The sequence below is a fragment of the Schistocerca nitens genome, chromosome 2 (assembly GCF_023898315.1).
Source record: "Schistocerca nitens isolate TAMUIC-IGC-003100 chromosome 2, iqSchNite1.1, whole genome shotgun sequence".
NCBI classification, from domain to species: Eukaryota; Metazoa; Arthropoda; class Insecta; order Orthoptera; family Acrididae; genus Schistocerca; species Schistocerca nitens.
This window is the reverse complement of record NC_064615.1, coordinates 353,145,370-353,161,990: the sequence shown is the minus strand read 5'-3', so window position 1 is coordinate 353,161,990 and position 16,621 is coordinate 353,145,370. Positions and strand designations below refer to the sequence as shown.

General features: G+C 37.4%; 1 protein-coding gene across 1 annotated transcript in view; it reads left to right on the top strand.

The window, feature by feature from the left end:
* The window catches only part of LOC126236168 (vacuolar protein sorting-associated protein 11 homolog), a 193,588-nt gene that overhangs the window by 51,242 nt on the left and 125,725 nt on the right, over nucleotides 1-16,621 (top strand). The window contains exon 4 of the mRNA XM_049945264.1: nucleotides 12,154-12,352. Within this exon, the coding sequence (XP_049801221.1) occupies nucleotides 12,154-12,352 (199 nt within the window). The remainder of the gene's footprint in view (nucleotides 1-12,153; nucleotides 12,353-16,621) is intronic.

Genomic DNA, 16,621 nt, shown 5'->3' with positions numbered 1-16,621 from the left:
TGGGTAGGTCACATAACTAATGAGGAGGTATTAACTAGAATTGGGGAGAAGAAGAGTTTGTGGTACGACTTGACTAGAAGAAGGGATCGACTGGTAGCACATGTTCTGAGGCATCAAGGGATCACCAATTTAGTATTGGAGGGCAGCGTGGAGGGTAAAAATCGTAGAGGGAGACCAAGAGATGAATACACTAAGCAGATTCAGAAGGATGTATGCTGCAGTACATACTGGGAGATGAAGCAGCTTGCACAGGATAGAGTAGCATGGAGAGCTACATCAAACCAGACTCAGGACTGAAGACCACAACAACAACAGACAGAACTAGCTGTCTAGATGTTAAGCTACATTCTTGACAAACTAGTTAGTGCAATCCTGTGATGAAAATCCCACATTATAAACAACAGTCAAATTGAAGCAACCTTCCTCTGCACCTAAAGGATGCATGCCGTCTATGTCATGTGTACAGGTATAGATTTTTTAATAAGTTTTGTGTAATGTTTGCAGCATAGTTGCACTTTTTAAAGTTTTTAGTGTTTCACGTTTTCTTTCTCATAAGTATAATTTTAACCCACACACACACACACTTACACTTCAATTAAAAGAGAACAGACCCCCAGAAAGAGAGAAAAAATTAAGCAACTATTACTTTCCTATCGTGTTCATAAAATCTTCCACACTGTAATAAGGTTTTACTTATTGTGTACATTTCAGTGTTTGCTTCTGTAGTTTTTAACTTGTAGTCCTGGAACTCAGTATGTTATTGCTAAGCTTTAAAGCCACATAATACAGGGTATTTTCAGACAAGCTAAGTCCATGACAAGGCTACATGAAGCTTGATCTGTGCCTTGCTCCACATTTGTTTTTGTGTTCTTCAGACCAAAGACTGGTTTGATGCAGTTTTACACACAACTCTATCCTTTGCAAGCCTCTTCATTTCTGAATAACTACTGAAACCCATATTCCTGCTTACTGTATTCAAACCTTGATTTCCGTCTACACAATTTACACCCCCCCCCCCCCCCCCCCACACACACACACACACTCACACACTTCCTTCCAGTGCCAAATTAATGATCCCTTGATGCCTCTGGACAAGTCCTATCAACTGATCCCTTCTTCTAGGCAAGCTATGGCACAAATTTCTTTTTTCCCCCATTTGGTTCCGTACCTCCTCATTAGTTATTTGATCTACTCAATTTTCAACGTTCTTCTGTAGCACCATAGTTCAAAAGATTCTGTTCTCTTCTTGTCACAACTGCTTATTATCCACATTTTCCTTCCAGACATGTACTTTAGAAAATTCTTCCTGACACTTAAATTTGCATTAGATGTTAACAAATTTGTCTTTTAAAGAAATGATTTTCATGTTATAGCCATCTTCATCTTGGACAGTTTCCCACGTCTGGCCGCGTCTGTATGGAACCTGGGCCTCCTCCCCATCATCTTCTGTCTTGCCACCATTTCTCAGTCTTCCTCTTCGTCTCTTTCCTTCCAGTTTCATCATGTGTATCCTCCTGAGTATCCTCTTCTCCTCCATTCTCTTAACGTGTCCGTACCATCTCAGCCTTAATTTCTCTATCTCCTCCTGTAATGGTTTCACCTTCGTTAACTCTCTGATCCTCTCATATCTTAACCTGTCTATCTTTGTCACTCCAGTACTGTTTCTCAATAATTTCATCTCACTAGCTTGTACTTTGCTTTTCTCACTTCCTTTCAGAACCCAGGTTTCTGATGTATACGTCAGGATCGGGACATAGTATGACTGGTATATAACTTTTTTACTGATTTGGGGTACATCCTTGCTCCATATCAGGTTTCTGACACTTCCAAAATGCTTCTGCTTTTCTCCCCCACTAGTTTATTTCTCTGTCATTTCTTCCATCTTCCTGTATACGGTTCCTAGGTACTTGAAACTCTCCTTCCTCTTCAATTGTTCCCCACCAACTGGAGAGAGGAACAACAGGAACATGTTATAGCCAACCTGCATTTAATATCCTTTCTACTTTATCAGTAATCAGGTATTTTGCTGCCCAAATATCAAAATTCCTGTACTGCTTTTAGTGTCCTCTTGTTTCATAATCCTGTGCAAAGGAATTTCCTTCGAAAAGTAGCTTCTCTTACACAAAGTGGAGTATTTCACATATAAACAGTCAAGGCATTGTAAGTAAAGGCTTTTGAATGGTATTTTGCATGATTGCCTATTATTTGTTCCTATCATAGTTTTTTTTTTTTCCTGCAGTTTGAACTCTCTGAAGTGGTCTGGTTTTTCAACACCCAAAAATTTATGCCGCATGTAAGAACTGGTGTAAAATATGCATGATAAACAATTTTCTTGACAGCTATGTCATTACATGATTTAGAACTCATTGTACAAACAAAACTGTTTAATTGCTTCACTAAGCACTACATGTAATCAGTCCATGACAAGTTTTCGTTGGTACTAATTCCAAGAAATGTAACATAGTCTGCAGTGATCAGTTCTTTGCCCCCATAATTTAACTGGAATATACAGGGTGTCCCATTTATTTTGACCACCCTAAATAACTGTCCAGATGCAAATTACAAAATGTTTCAAGAAAATTTTCTTTAGCCATTCGGGGGACATCAATCAGCATGATTGCATTTTTTGTAGCTTTGTTTTTTACAAAGATGTGAACAGCGGTATGACTTTTTAAAATGGCACCCTGTATTTTTTATTCAGTAATTCATTTCCTCTCCTAAAGACCTATTCAAAAAAGGATCACAGTGTACCATTCACTGAAACACATTGTTATTAATTACATAACACAACATTGACGTTGACACTCCCAGCACTTAGGCAGGTACTCGGGGTAATGGAACACATCCAAGTACTGACATTGACAGAGGACAAATGTAAACATATAGGTAGAATGCACACGCATCATTCCGTCAACCATCGTCAGTTGAAGAGCTGTGTGAGTAGAATGTACACCAATGAAGAGAAGGTAGAAATGTTTCTCATCTATGGGGAATGTAAGTTAGCAGAACAGTAATTGCAATACTGTTTTCTTATGTACGGGTACATTTAGTACAGTAGTTTAGTCCTTTTTAATACTGTTGTGTAGAGTATGCATACAGTAAAGGCTGTCCTTCCTGCAAACTGCATTGACATAACGTTTCTTTTATTGTGTTGTTGAAGGTAAGTGAAATGCTATGCAGGCAGCAGAACTGTACAGAGAGCGATATCCTGACAAGAACCCACCTTCCAGATAGATGTTTTCTTGTCAAGACACTTCAGGAAATGGGAAGTTTCAACCCACAACAATGCAAGCATCGTAGCATTCGCACAGACGAAGCTGCCGAAGTTACTGTTCTCGCTTCCGTTGCTATGAATCCACATGTAAGCACACGACAGCTTGAACACGATATTGGCATTCATAAAACCATTGTACATCATACTCTTACACATCACCGGTTCCATCCTTACCATATACACCTATGTCAAGAATTGCATGTGAATGATTTCCAGAATCATGTATAGTTCTGTCACTGGGCACAGCAGCAAATCCTCTCCTACCTTAACTTCTTCTCCAATGTTCTATTTACCGATGAATGTTCCCTCTCAAACAAAGGACAGGTAAATACAAAGAACATGCATTATTGATCCAGTGACAACCCACGATGGCTTAGACAGGTGGAACATTAGTGTCAATGGAGAGTTAACATCTGGTGTGGGATGCTTGGTACTACAATTATTGGCCCTTATTCCATCAATGGTAGTCTAAACAGCACAGCGTATGCCAGCTTCCTCAGACAAATTCTTCCCCCTCTTCTGGATGAAGTGCCGCTAAGAACCAGAATTCTTATGTGGTATCAACACGATGGATGTCCAGCACATAATGCCTTGTGTGCACGTTGTGTTCTGAACTGAAGGTATCCTGCCAGATGGATTGGTTGAGGAGGAACAGTTACTTGGCGTGCTAGGTCTCCTCTGTACTTTTTTTCTTTGGGGATGCATTAAAGACGTCTATCGCGATATTCCAGCAACTCCAGAGGACATGCAGGAATGTATCGTGCTTGCTTGTAATTCTCTTCAGCAGGCAACACTGGAAGCAGTAAATAATTGTTTCATTCAATGAGTGCACCAGTGTATCAGTGTCCAGGATCACCACTTTGAGCATCTTTGAATATTCTACTCCTGGGCAGTGGTACAGGACAGTCTTCTGGCAACTCCAGCAAGTGGATGAGTTTGTGATCCCAGGCTCAATGTCAATGTTGTGTTATTTATTACATAACATCCTGTTTCAGTGAATGACACACCGTGATGCGTTTTTGAACATGTCTTTAGGAGATGAAATGAATTACCGAATAAAAAATACAGGATGCTATTTAAAAATGTCATACCGCTGTTCATATCTTTGTAAAATACAAAGCTACAATGAAGGCAATCATGCTGACTGATGTCCCTGTGATGGCTAAAGAACATTTGCTTGAAAAATTTTGTAATTTGCGTCTGGACAAACAGTTATTTATGGTTGTCAACATAAATGGAACACTGTATATTCAGCAGTCTGCTTGATCCTGAAACATGCAGTTTGTGTTTTTTTCGATCTCACAGCAATATTATTTAATCAGATTTAAATTCTTGAAAAGTTTGTTTGGTAATGTTTGCTAGTTATTCATTGTTTTTACAGCAAGCTACTACTCCTGAATTGTTTGCACCTACACTTGTTTCTGAGGTTATCCTACATGGTGTATCATTTGTGTAATACAGGAACAGTAACAGGTCTAGTGTGGATCCCTGGGATACACCTGCTTGTATCTCCTTACAGTTAGAAAGTGCTCTCACGTTTTTGGTGTGTAAATAAACTGTGTTTTTTTTTTTTTTTTTTTTTGAGATAGGATGGGAACCAGCTTAAAGATTTATCATGAAAACTATAAGCAACCATTTTGCACAAAGCATATGTTTTACAATGTTGAATGAATTAGTGAGGTCACAGAATGTACCGGATTCACACAGCTTTTTAGCAAGACTGTAGTGTAACAGACTGAGATTCACATGTTGTACTTCATGATACATCTGATTACTAAACATCAATACTTTTATAATTTTGTTACAATAACATTTTTTAAAGGTTCATGTCTTGTACTTATCATTCTGAAATAACATTAGGAATTATAATTGATCTGCAGTAGAAAGTACTTAAACAGGTTTCTGTAAAAAGATGAAATCAATTTTTCTTTTATTTAGTCATCAGTCTTCTGTCTAGGTTGATGCAGCCTACCCTGAATTCCTCTCCTGCAGTAATTGCTTCATCTCAGAGTAACGCTTGCAACCAATGTCCTCAGTTATTTGCTGGATGTATTCGAATCTCTGTCTTCCTCTACAGTTTTTGCCTTCTACAGCTCCCTCTAGTACCATGGCAGTCATTCCCTGATGTCTCAACAGATGTCCTATCATCCTGTCCCTTCTCCTTGTCAGTGTGTTCCACATATTCCTTTCCTGTCCGATTCTGCACATAAGCTCCTTATTCCTTACCTTATCAGTCCACCTAATTTTCAACATTTATCTGTAGCACCACATCTCAAATGCTTCGATTCTCTTCTGTTCCAGTTTTTCCACAGTCTATGTCTCATTACCATGCAATGCTGTGCTCTGAACATACATTCTCAGAAATTTCTTCCTCAAATTAAGGGCTTTTCCTGATACAAGTAGACACTTCTCTTGGGCAGGAATGCCCTTTTTGCCGGTGCTAGTCTGCTTTTGATGTCCTCCTTGCTCCGTCCGTCATTGGTTATTTGGCTGCCAAGGTAGCAGAATTCCTTAACTTCATCTACTTTTTGGCCATCAATCCTGATGTTAAGTTTCTCACTGTTCTCATTTCTACTACTTCTCATTGCTTTGGTCTTTCTTTTGTTTACCCTAAGTCAGTATTCTGTACTCATTAGACTGTTCATTCCATTCAGCAGATTATGTAATTCTTCACTTTCACTCAGGATAGCAATGTCATCAGCGAATCGTGTCACTGATATCCTTTCACCTAGAATTTTAATTCCACTCCTGAACCTTTCTTTTATTTCCATCGTCGCTTCCTTGGTGTACAGATTGAACAGTAGTGGCAAAAGACTACATTCCTGTCGTACACCCTTTTTAATCCGAGCACTTCATTCGTGCTCATCCACTCTTATTATTACCTCTTAGCTCTTGTTCATATTGTATATTACCTATCTCTCCCTACAGTTTACCCCTGCTTTTCTCAGAATTTTGAACATCTTGTACCATTTTACATTGTCAAATGCTTTATTCAGGTCGACAAATCCTATGAATGTGTCTTGCTTCCATTATCAACCACAATGTTAGAATTGCCTGTCTGGTGCCTTTACCTTTTCTAAAGCCAAACTGATCATCATCTAACACATCCTCAGTTTTCTTGTCCATTCTTCTGTATATTATTCTTATGAGCAACTTGATGCATAAGCTGTTAAGCTGATTGTGAGATAATTATTGCACTTGTCAGCTTTTGCTGTATTCGAAATTGTGTGGATGATATTTTTCCAAATGTCAGATGGTATGTCACCAGTCTCATACATTCTACATAGTCATTTTGTTGTCACTTCCTCGAATGATTTTATAAATTCCAGGGGAATGTTATATATCCCATCTGCCTTATTTGGTCTTAAGTCCTCCAAAGCACTCTTAAATTTTAATTCTAATACTGGATCCCCTAACTTTTCTAAATTGACCCCTGTGTCTTCTTCCCACACATCAGGCAAATCTTCAACCTCATAGAGGTCTTAAATGTATTCTTTCCACCTATACACTCTCTCCTCTGCATTTAACAGTGGAATTCCCATTGCACTCTTAATGTTACCACCCTTGCTTTTAATTTCACCGAAGGTCATTTTGACTTTCCTATATGCTGAGTCGTTCCCACAGTCATATCTTTTTCAAATTCTTCACATTTTTCATGCAGCCATTTCCCCTTAGCTTCCCTGCACTTCCTATTTATTTCATTCCTCAGCAATTCCCCGGAACTTTTTTGTACTTCCTTCTTTGATCAATAAATTGAAGAATTTATTCCGTTACTCATGGTTTCTTCACAGTTACCTTCTGTGTATCCACGTTTTTCTTTCCAACGTCTGCAATTGTCCTGCTGAGCTGTTCCTTATTGCTGTCTATAGACTTAGAGAACTCCAGTCATATCTCGTCATTCCGTAGTACTTCCACATCCCACTTCTTTGCGTGTTGATCCTTCCTGACTATTCTCTTACTTCAGTCTACTCTTCAGTGCTACTACATTGTGCTCTGAGTCTATATCTGCTCCTGGGCATGCTTTACAATCCAGTATTTGATTTCAGAATCTCTCTCTGACCATGATGTAATCTAATTGAATGTAAGTGGTGGCGGGTTTTGAACCCGGGACTGAAGACGTTTTGATTACTAATAAAAGATGCTACACCTAGACCATGGGTGTCAAGACTTCAGTATAATTTGGAACTCTGTTTCATGTATAGAATGATAAAGATTTGGCATTAGTTATGATTTTTGTGCTGAGTTGAAATACTTTATTTAATTTTAATGATAATTAGGTAATTATAATAAAACTCATAACATTATTCTGAATAATCAATATGGCTTTAGTAAGGGTAGAATTGCTGTGATGCTATTAACAAACTCATTTATTGTCAAAAGGATTTGTTTTATGCAATTATCATGAAAAGCTTTGCAATGCATAAAGCAGTTGATTGAAAACATTTTAATTTTCTGTTGACTCTGATGTCACATGTGAAATTATCTGTATTAATCTTTCTTCATTATGCTTAAAATGAAACAGTTGTAATAATGCTGAAAATGTGATTCAGTGTCAAGATTTTAAATAAGGGTCAGTGTTAGGCCAAAACAGTTTGTGAGTTGTTAGTGGTTATGAGGGAGTGATTCTCAGTTGCAGATGTTGAAAGGATGGAACCTACGTCTGGCCATTGAGATTAAGGTTTTCCGTGATTTCCCTAAATTGGTTCAGGTAAATGCCAGAATGTTTCCTTTGAAAGGGTACATCCGATTTCCATCCCCATCCTTCCCTAATCAGAGCTTGTGCTCTGTCTCTAATGACCTCATTTTTTACGGGATGTTAGACACTAATCTCCTCCTCTTTGAAAGTGGAAGACCTATAAATAAATGAAGAATGTTGTGAAATTTTGTTGTAATAAGATTATTTAAAAGGCAACATTCTCACTACCTTGTGAGACTGCAGAATGTTACAAGAAAAACATCTCAGGTCATCTGCAGTGAACAAGAATCAAGGATACTCGCAATTCGGCAATGTTAGTATTAGTATGTTAATTAATTTTAGTATGAGGATAAGTCAATTATTATCCACAAAGTAGTTATAAAATTTTATTGTAATCAAATAGGAAACTTGAAAGATCATCATTTTTTGACATAGTCCCCTTGCATTTCAATGCACTTGGTCCATCGCTGTACAAGCTTCCTGATGCCCTCATAAAAGAAGGCTCTCGGTTGAGCTGCGAGCAAGGAATGCACTGCTTCTTTCACTGCTTCGTCCAAGGCAAATTGACAGCCCCTTAATGCCTGTTTGAGTGGACCAAACAAATGATAGCCAGAAGGGGCAAGATCAGGACTATGTGGAGGATGATCCAGTACTTCAAATTTGAGTTTCTGGAGCATTTCAGTAGTGTGGGGAGCAGTATGCGGACGGGCATTGTCGTGCAACACCTTTTGACAGCAATCCTAGGCATTTGCTTTGAATTGCAGGCTTTAGCCTGGCAGTAAGGATCTCACTGTAATGTACACTGTTTATTGTTGTGCCCTTATCCCCATAATGTTCCAGTACTGGACCTTGTGTGTCTCAAAAAACCGTAAGCATCAGTTTTCCTGCAGACAGTTGGGTCTTGAACTTTTTCTTACACAGCGAATTTGGGTGTTTCCATTCCATACTCTGCCGTTTACTCTCCGGCTTGTAATGATGGTTCCATGTTTCATCACCAGTAACGATCCTGTCTAAGAAATTGTCCTCTTCTTTACCATAGTGATCCAAATGTTTTTTGCAGATGTCCAAATGTGTTTGTTTATGCAACTGTGTGAGTCGTTTTGGGACCCATGTTGCACAAACTTCATGAAATCCAAGTCTGTTGTGGATGATTTCGTAGGCAGAACCGTGACTAATTTGCAGACGATGTGTCGCTTTGTCACTAGTTAATCAGCTGTCTAAGAGAATCATTTCATGTGAACGGTCAATGGTTTCTTCATTTGTGGCGGTAAACGGTCGTCCAGCTCCTTCATCATGTGTAACACTTGTGTGACCATTTTGGAATTTTTCAGTCCATTCGTAGACACTCCGTTGTGGCAAAACACTGTTCCCGTACTGTATCAAAAGTCTTCAGTGAATTTTGGCCCCTGATATGCCTTCCGACCACAAAAAAGGTGTCACTGAACGGTGCTTTTCTTTGGTGCAAATAGACAGTGGAGCGGCCATGATTAACAGCATGGCAGCGATAACGAAACTAACCTAGCAGCTTGAAAATTGCAAAGATATAACAGCAAATAAACAAAGCATGTGTCATCAATGTAAAATGACAGTACTATCAAAATAAACAAAAATATAACAAAATTGTGGATAATAATTGACTTACCCTCATATTAATATGTTAATTTTCTGCTCTCAAACTTTTTCTTATCACTTGCAAGTATATCAATATAATTAGAGTACAGTGGAATTTGTGAGCTGAAATTTACAGGTAATTCACATAATATATGCAAGCAGGAACATTTCAAGGTACTTGATTATTTTTGTGATTCTTTTGTTAATAGCAGCATGGTGCTGTACGTCTCCTTTTCCTAAATCTGTGTTATTCAGAATAATGTTATGAGTGTTGTTATACTCATCTAATTTATTACACACTGTTTACTGAAATATTTCAGAAAAAATTGATAATATTGTTACTGGGCAGAAATTTCCTATCTCACCAGCTGCCCCTTTTGTGGAGAGGTCCAGCTTCTGCATATTTCAGTCTGCTGGGAGAGCAACTCTCATCAAATAATTATTTTATTATTTGTCAGTGTTGGGGTGCAATATTTTGACAACCTGCCCTTATTTATTTTTGTTGGAACTTCATCTCAGCCCACATATTTAAAATTTTCATGATGGGATACATGAATAAATTTAAGTTCTGCTAATCTGTGTTGCACTATGTGGGTCAATGTGTATGAAGTGGTCCAATAAAAATTAAATTGGTTGCTTGACCATTTTTAAATATTTTAATTTTTTTATATGTGGTTATCCTATAATTGAGAAGTTCAAAACAGTTTTTAAAAAATTTTTACATTTCACCTTTGCTGAATGGCGGTCATTTTTGTTTGTAAGCGTGCGACGATGTTTCAGTTAACAAAAATATGAATATCTCTGCACTGGGTTAAGTTACAATATTGCAATTGACATGATTGTTTTTAGAAAAGTGTCCTCTACAACATTGTCTATTACACAAAATACCCTAAATTCAAAAATAACCAGTCAAAATTACCTCCAAAGTTTCTTATCCAAATTTTCAGAAATTCACTTTTTAGGCCCAAGAATAATAAACAAGGAGTGATTTATGAGAGTCTATTTTTTTTCCTATACTTATATATCGTACACTACTAGCCTCATATAGAGCAAGAACACTTACAAATGTTTCCTTAATTTCTTATAAATTTTTGAAATTTGAAAATTTTCATTTTTTGTAAAGTTTGGGGTGACTGAATATAAAAATATGATTTTTGCACAGTTTTTACATCTATATGATAGCAATGTACTGTAAAAATTTCAACATTGATATCTGACTGTGAGCAAAGATATGAACTTTTGAAAATGAGGAGATAATTCACATTACTCTGCAGCTGATCTTATGGCTGTTGCCTATTCATGTGTGATACTGGCGGGATATAATCAATTATTTTATTGAAGTAAGATACTGAATTATATACAAAAAGTGGAAACATCACTGAAATTAACATGTTGCAATTTAGGTTATGAGTAGATAAGTCATCTGTTTTATTTGAAATTATAATTTTCTCTTGAATTATTCACAGATCTGTCTGAAGTTTGTAACAGTTTGCCATTCAGTTCCCAGTTTAGGGTTTAAATGGGAATTTTTCTTACCACCTACTTCACTGTTGACAATCCACCACACAGATTTTGATTTGTTTATACCATTTGAGATGAATTTACATTTACCATTTATTTGCATGATTAACAACACTGTCAGATATTTTCCTGCATTTGTTTACATACATGAGAAGCTCTGCATCATGGTTGTTCTTTACTTCCATGTGCAGTTGTCTTTCGAATGTTAGAGATCTTGATGCTTTTAGTTATACAAAAGTTTGTTGTACTTGGTTTGTCATGTACTTTGATGAAAGGGAAACATCTCATGAATTCTGATACAAAAGCATTGTAATTAGTGTTTACTGAATGTTGATTGCTGAATAATGGGGAAGTTTCATTCTGTTTTGAGGCAAATATATTCACGTTTAGGTGATTTAATGTCTTGACCCTTTTCACTGTCCAGATTTTATCTAAATTTGTCACTGAGAGAAAATGGCTGAATGGCTGAATGCTCATATATTCACCAATCTAAAATTAACTTTTCTGTAGCGGCATAATTGAAACTGCTTAGAATATTACCTGTACATGTTGCAGTAGATGCTGTTATCGTGGTATATGTACTAAAGTTTAGTATTAGGCTAGTTGTAGATAATGAGGCCTTCAGGAAAATGCCAAATTTGTTATCAGCTCTTATACCTTCATAGAAGTAAGTACAAATAATGACATCTTTATGCAGGGTTTCTGTCAGCAAGCTACTCAGAAAAGTTCCAGATTAGTGTGGAAATGTGCATGTGACTGAATAGCAGGGGTACAGTGTATGCTAATAATTAGCATATGATATATGCTAATAATTAATAGGTCATATTCCAAAAGTTCTTTGCAGCAGCATTCAGGTTATAATTCCTCATTTAAGCAGTTAAAAGTTTTAATATTTATCATCTAATTTTTCTCAGGTTTGTTCTTAATGATGGTCTGACGTCAGCTGTAATTATCACATTTTACATTGTCAAAAATGAAAGGTGCAAATGTGTTTCTCAGCAACATGGTGAAGTAGGTTACTCTGTTATGTTACTGACTGATTACTTTTCAGAGTGATGAGCCTGGCATTAATCCAGTGATCAAAGTATGGAATTTGGACAAAATAGACAAGCAGGGCCATCCAACATGTGTGCGAATTTCTCGTGCAATACCAAACAACAAGCCAGAAAATGTTACTGCACTGTGTGTTCATGAAAATTTGAATTTGATGGCCGTTGGCTTCAATGATGGATCTGTAATACTTTACAGAGGTAAATACTGTGAGATATATTTTTTCTTATAATAAGAAAACAATGAGTATGTGATCAGAGAAAATTTAAGTATGGCTAGAGAATATTGTGTGATTATTCTAATTTATTATCTTTTGCCACAGACATTCTATAAATAATTGGCAAGTTTTTTTTGTATTACTTTTCCTCCAGCTGTAACTTTTTCTGCCGAAACACAGTCATCATTTTGAGTTTTCCTTATCATTAAATTTCAAGTAGCACTATGTCTTATCTGGTGTTAATTCTGAAATGTTATATTTTCATTATTAACTGTCTGTGTTGTTTCATCTCTTGAACATAAGACAAGCAATAATACAATTAAAACTATTAACTAATGTCAGGACTGAGTATAGTCACAAAATGCTTTATACAACAGGACAGCAATCTGCTATTCAGAATCTAAAATTTGAACTCCAGTTTCTTTGTTGACCTATAGAGGCACACATTGTATGATACACTATAGTATAATTTATGCAAAGTGGTTACAGGTACTAGCAGAGTTCAACTGATATCAGTGAGCCTCAATCATGCTGTGAAAGACAATTGGATTAAACAGATCAAGTGATAAGTCTTCTGGGCCTGTCATCCACTTTCCTGTCTGGTGGTAATAGCACATCCCTCCTTCTTTCATATGCACTTCATCATCGGACTGATTGACAGTACATTACAAGATTACAAGCACATTTTCCATGTTCATTGTCAATATGCTTAATAATTTGTGTTGGGACTGTGATAGATCATCCTGACTCCACAATTGCTCCAACATCACTCTCTCTGGGCAACGCGCTGTAATTCGCCAATTTACACCACTGTCTCGCGTGATTCTGAATATTAACAAATTATTGTGTGTGGACACCAGCAAACACAATGCCTGTACTCTTTTATATTTATTATTACACATTGATTTATAGCTACAGAACTATGCATCCGTCTATAATAACAATAGTCACTTTCAGGTCATGTTATTGTGTTTATACAGGCCATAGTTTAAAACTTATATGTTAAGTATATTCAGTATCACTTGCATCGGTAGGTCATAACTTTAAAAAATTCTAACTAAGTGTCAGATCAAGTGTGCACAGCATCCAGCCAGTCACATTTGACAAACCAGTTTATTACTTGTTCTTGACAGCTGCTCAGCTGGTGCATTCGAAATCATTCGAGTGGGAAATTTCTATCGATAGAACTATGAGTACTGAAATGTTCCATGTTGTGTATGCCAGTTAGCTTGTAAAAAATTTTTCAGCCACATTTATTTATTGATTCTTGTGTTTGCCTTAATTCTTATGGCAATCCACTGGCAGAATGCCATCACCAGTGCAGCTTCTTCTATACTAGCTGAAATGTCATTCTAGAATAAACAGTTTCTCTGAAATGTTGTCCACTTGCTCTTCTTAAGAGATGTCTATTGTATCTTGTGTTTACATTTCAGAACACTTCAGGTACAGATCATTTACAGTCTTTTATGTGGACAAAGATTGTCTTTACACATCCACCAATACACTTGTAGATCTAGTTACTGGATGTGGACTTCATTTTATTGTGATGTTGTCACTATTGTCACAATCTTCTAGATAAGAGAGTGTCAGTTGTCGTTTGTGTCTGTGTGTATTTTGCACTTAACTACCAGTTGTGTATGTAGTAAAGCTTGTAAGCCTTGTGATTGAGAACAGGTCACTGTGGAATACACAAGGGACATCACTACCTCAACTTACAAAAGAAACTATAGTTGAAAGTTGCAGAGGACATGAATGTAGAAGCTAAGTGGAAATGCTAATTATAACTAGCAAAAAACGTAATACTGTGTGATTTGATTTATTGGATATGTGATGTGCAGTGTACATTGTGTAAGAATGCTTAAAAAATTCTAGGAACTGTATTTGAAAACAAATTTGAGAATAACTTAAATATATGCTAAAATCCCATATTGACTAGGTCTGCTAGATCACCTTAGTGCAGTGTGGTGGCAGAAACAGTACAGATCTTGGAAAAAGCACACATTGCAATTTTTTTTTATTGAATCTTCTGCTCTTTGTGTATGTCAGTGACAGATTGCAAGCAGTCCATTAGGTAAGACTGTTTAAAAAATTATAGAAACAGTATTTAAAATAAGAATTGAGAAGAATATCTTCAACCATACATTCACCTTATAAAACTAGTATGCTCTAAAGTACTCAAATTACTTTCATTCATGCATTTCCCCTGCACAAAAGAATGTCATGGAATCATATTGGATGGAATATGCTACACGACACCACAGTTCTCACTGACGCGTATCTTCAACTGTATTTATTGGCACGTAAATCCAGCTGTATGGAGTGTAGCCATGTATGGAAGTGAAACATGTATGATAAATAGTTTAGACAAGAAGAGAATAGAAGCTTTCGAAATGTTATGCTACAGAAGAATGCTGAAGATTAGATGGGTAGATCACATAACTAATGGGGAGGTATTGAACAGAATTGGAGAGAAGAGAAATTTAATGGGGAGGTATTTTAGAAGAGAAATTTGTGACACAAGTTGACTAGAAGAAGGGATCGGTTGGTAGGGCGTATTCTGAGGCATCAAGGGATCACCAATTTAGTATTGGAGGGTAGTGTGGAGGGTAAAAATCGCAGAGGGAGACCAAAAGATGAATACACTAACCAGATTCAGAAGGATGTAGGTTGCAGTAGGTACTGGGAGATGAAGAAACTTGCACAGGATAGAGTAGCATGTAGAGCTGCATCAAACCAGTCTCTGGACTGAAGACCACAACAACAACAAATCCAGCTGCCGATTCTTCCCCCTGTTTCTCAATTATGATGTTGTGTAACCAGCATATACATTCATGCATAATGTCAACATTATCAGGCTTATCAATTTCAACACTTTTTTGCTGCAGTTATTATTTACTGGTAATTATTCCAGTCATGTTCTATCGCTTGTTGAGTCGTAGAAAGACTCCTGTTGGAAGGAGTTTGTATTGGTCCAAGTGTTGACACTGGGAATGGTCTTATCAGGTAAGTCTTCAATTCAGTTGTGTCACGACTGACTGGCCTCTTGCTGTGTTGCATGGGCGTCCACTGTAGTGAATGACCTTCATCAGTTGGCCATAGTCTTACGACCATAAGGACAACCTGTTAGATGAATATGGCCCCAGTGGATGTCGAGGCTAAGAACACTGTGGAGATTTCATAGCCCAGAAATTCTGGGTCGACAAAGAAAATCTCAACAAATTCAGTGACCTTTTAGAATCAGTGCTGTTAGAATAGAATATGCCAGTGAAAGGCGAGAGGATATCCACCATTGGTGAGACTTGCTCTCAATAACCATCTTTCTGCCACTGATATAACCTGCCAGTCCTCTATTGTTTATATGTTGATAAATGGGAGTGTTTATTAATGACTGCACCGGTGTATTGTCAGAGACAACTGAACATACAAACTATCTAGTTACTGTAACTGCATTTATTAGAACCCTCAAATGGAATGTAGAACTCTGATATAATGGAATATGAATAGCTCTTCCTGCAGAAGTTAACTTCCAATAACGAAGTCTGCCACCTGATGTATATACAAGTCTAAGAGTTCATCTTAAAAGTCTGTATTTACCAACTTATCTATCGAGATGACTTCCTTCAGGTCCACTGTACTGGCAGCAATACTGCCCATTGACTTCTGTAGACAGTGTCTGATTCACTTATTAGCTTGAACTCCTACAGTTGACTGATTGTATCCAGTGGAGCTGGTTATTTTGTTACACAGATGAGTAAACTTAGACTGCATGCTGGTCAGGTTGATGAGCTGCTTGCTCATTGGCTCTCCTCATAATGTGATGTCTTCCGGTTGCTGATTGGCATCTGCGGAAGGCATGGAAAAGTAGTTCCAACGACCATAGTGTCCTCTTGAGGTGGCCTTGCCTGTCAGCCTTCCCAAATGGCTGCTCCTGCAACCGGTTACACGGGGCTGTGCAGAGGGATGTCGTCCGATGGGTGCCGAAGGGCGTAATACTATGAAATTAACCGTAAACAATTGGTCCAAAACATTATGTCCCTGCTCAGAACAAGATGGAGTGCTGCTTCATGCGAGAAGGTAAATAAGCGGAGCAGAGGTGAATGGGAAATCACTCTAGCAATGATGAGGGCTGCAAATGGAGAAATACACTGGTCTAAGCAACTTTGACAAAGGGCAAATTGTCATGACCCAGCACCTGAGAACAAGTGTCTCAGAAATTGCAATGGCAGAAATGGCATGCTACTATTGTGAGCAT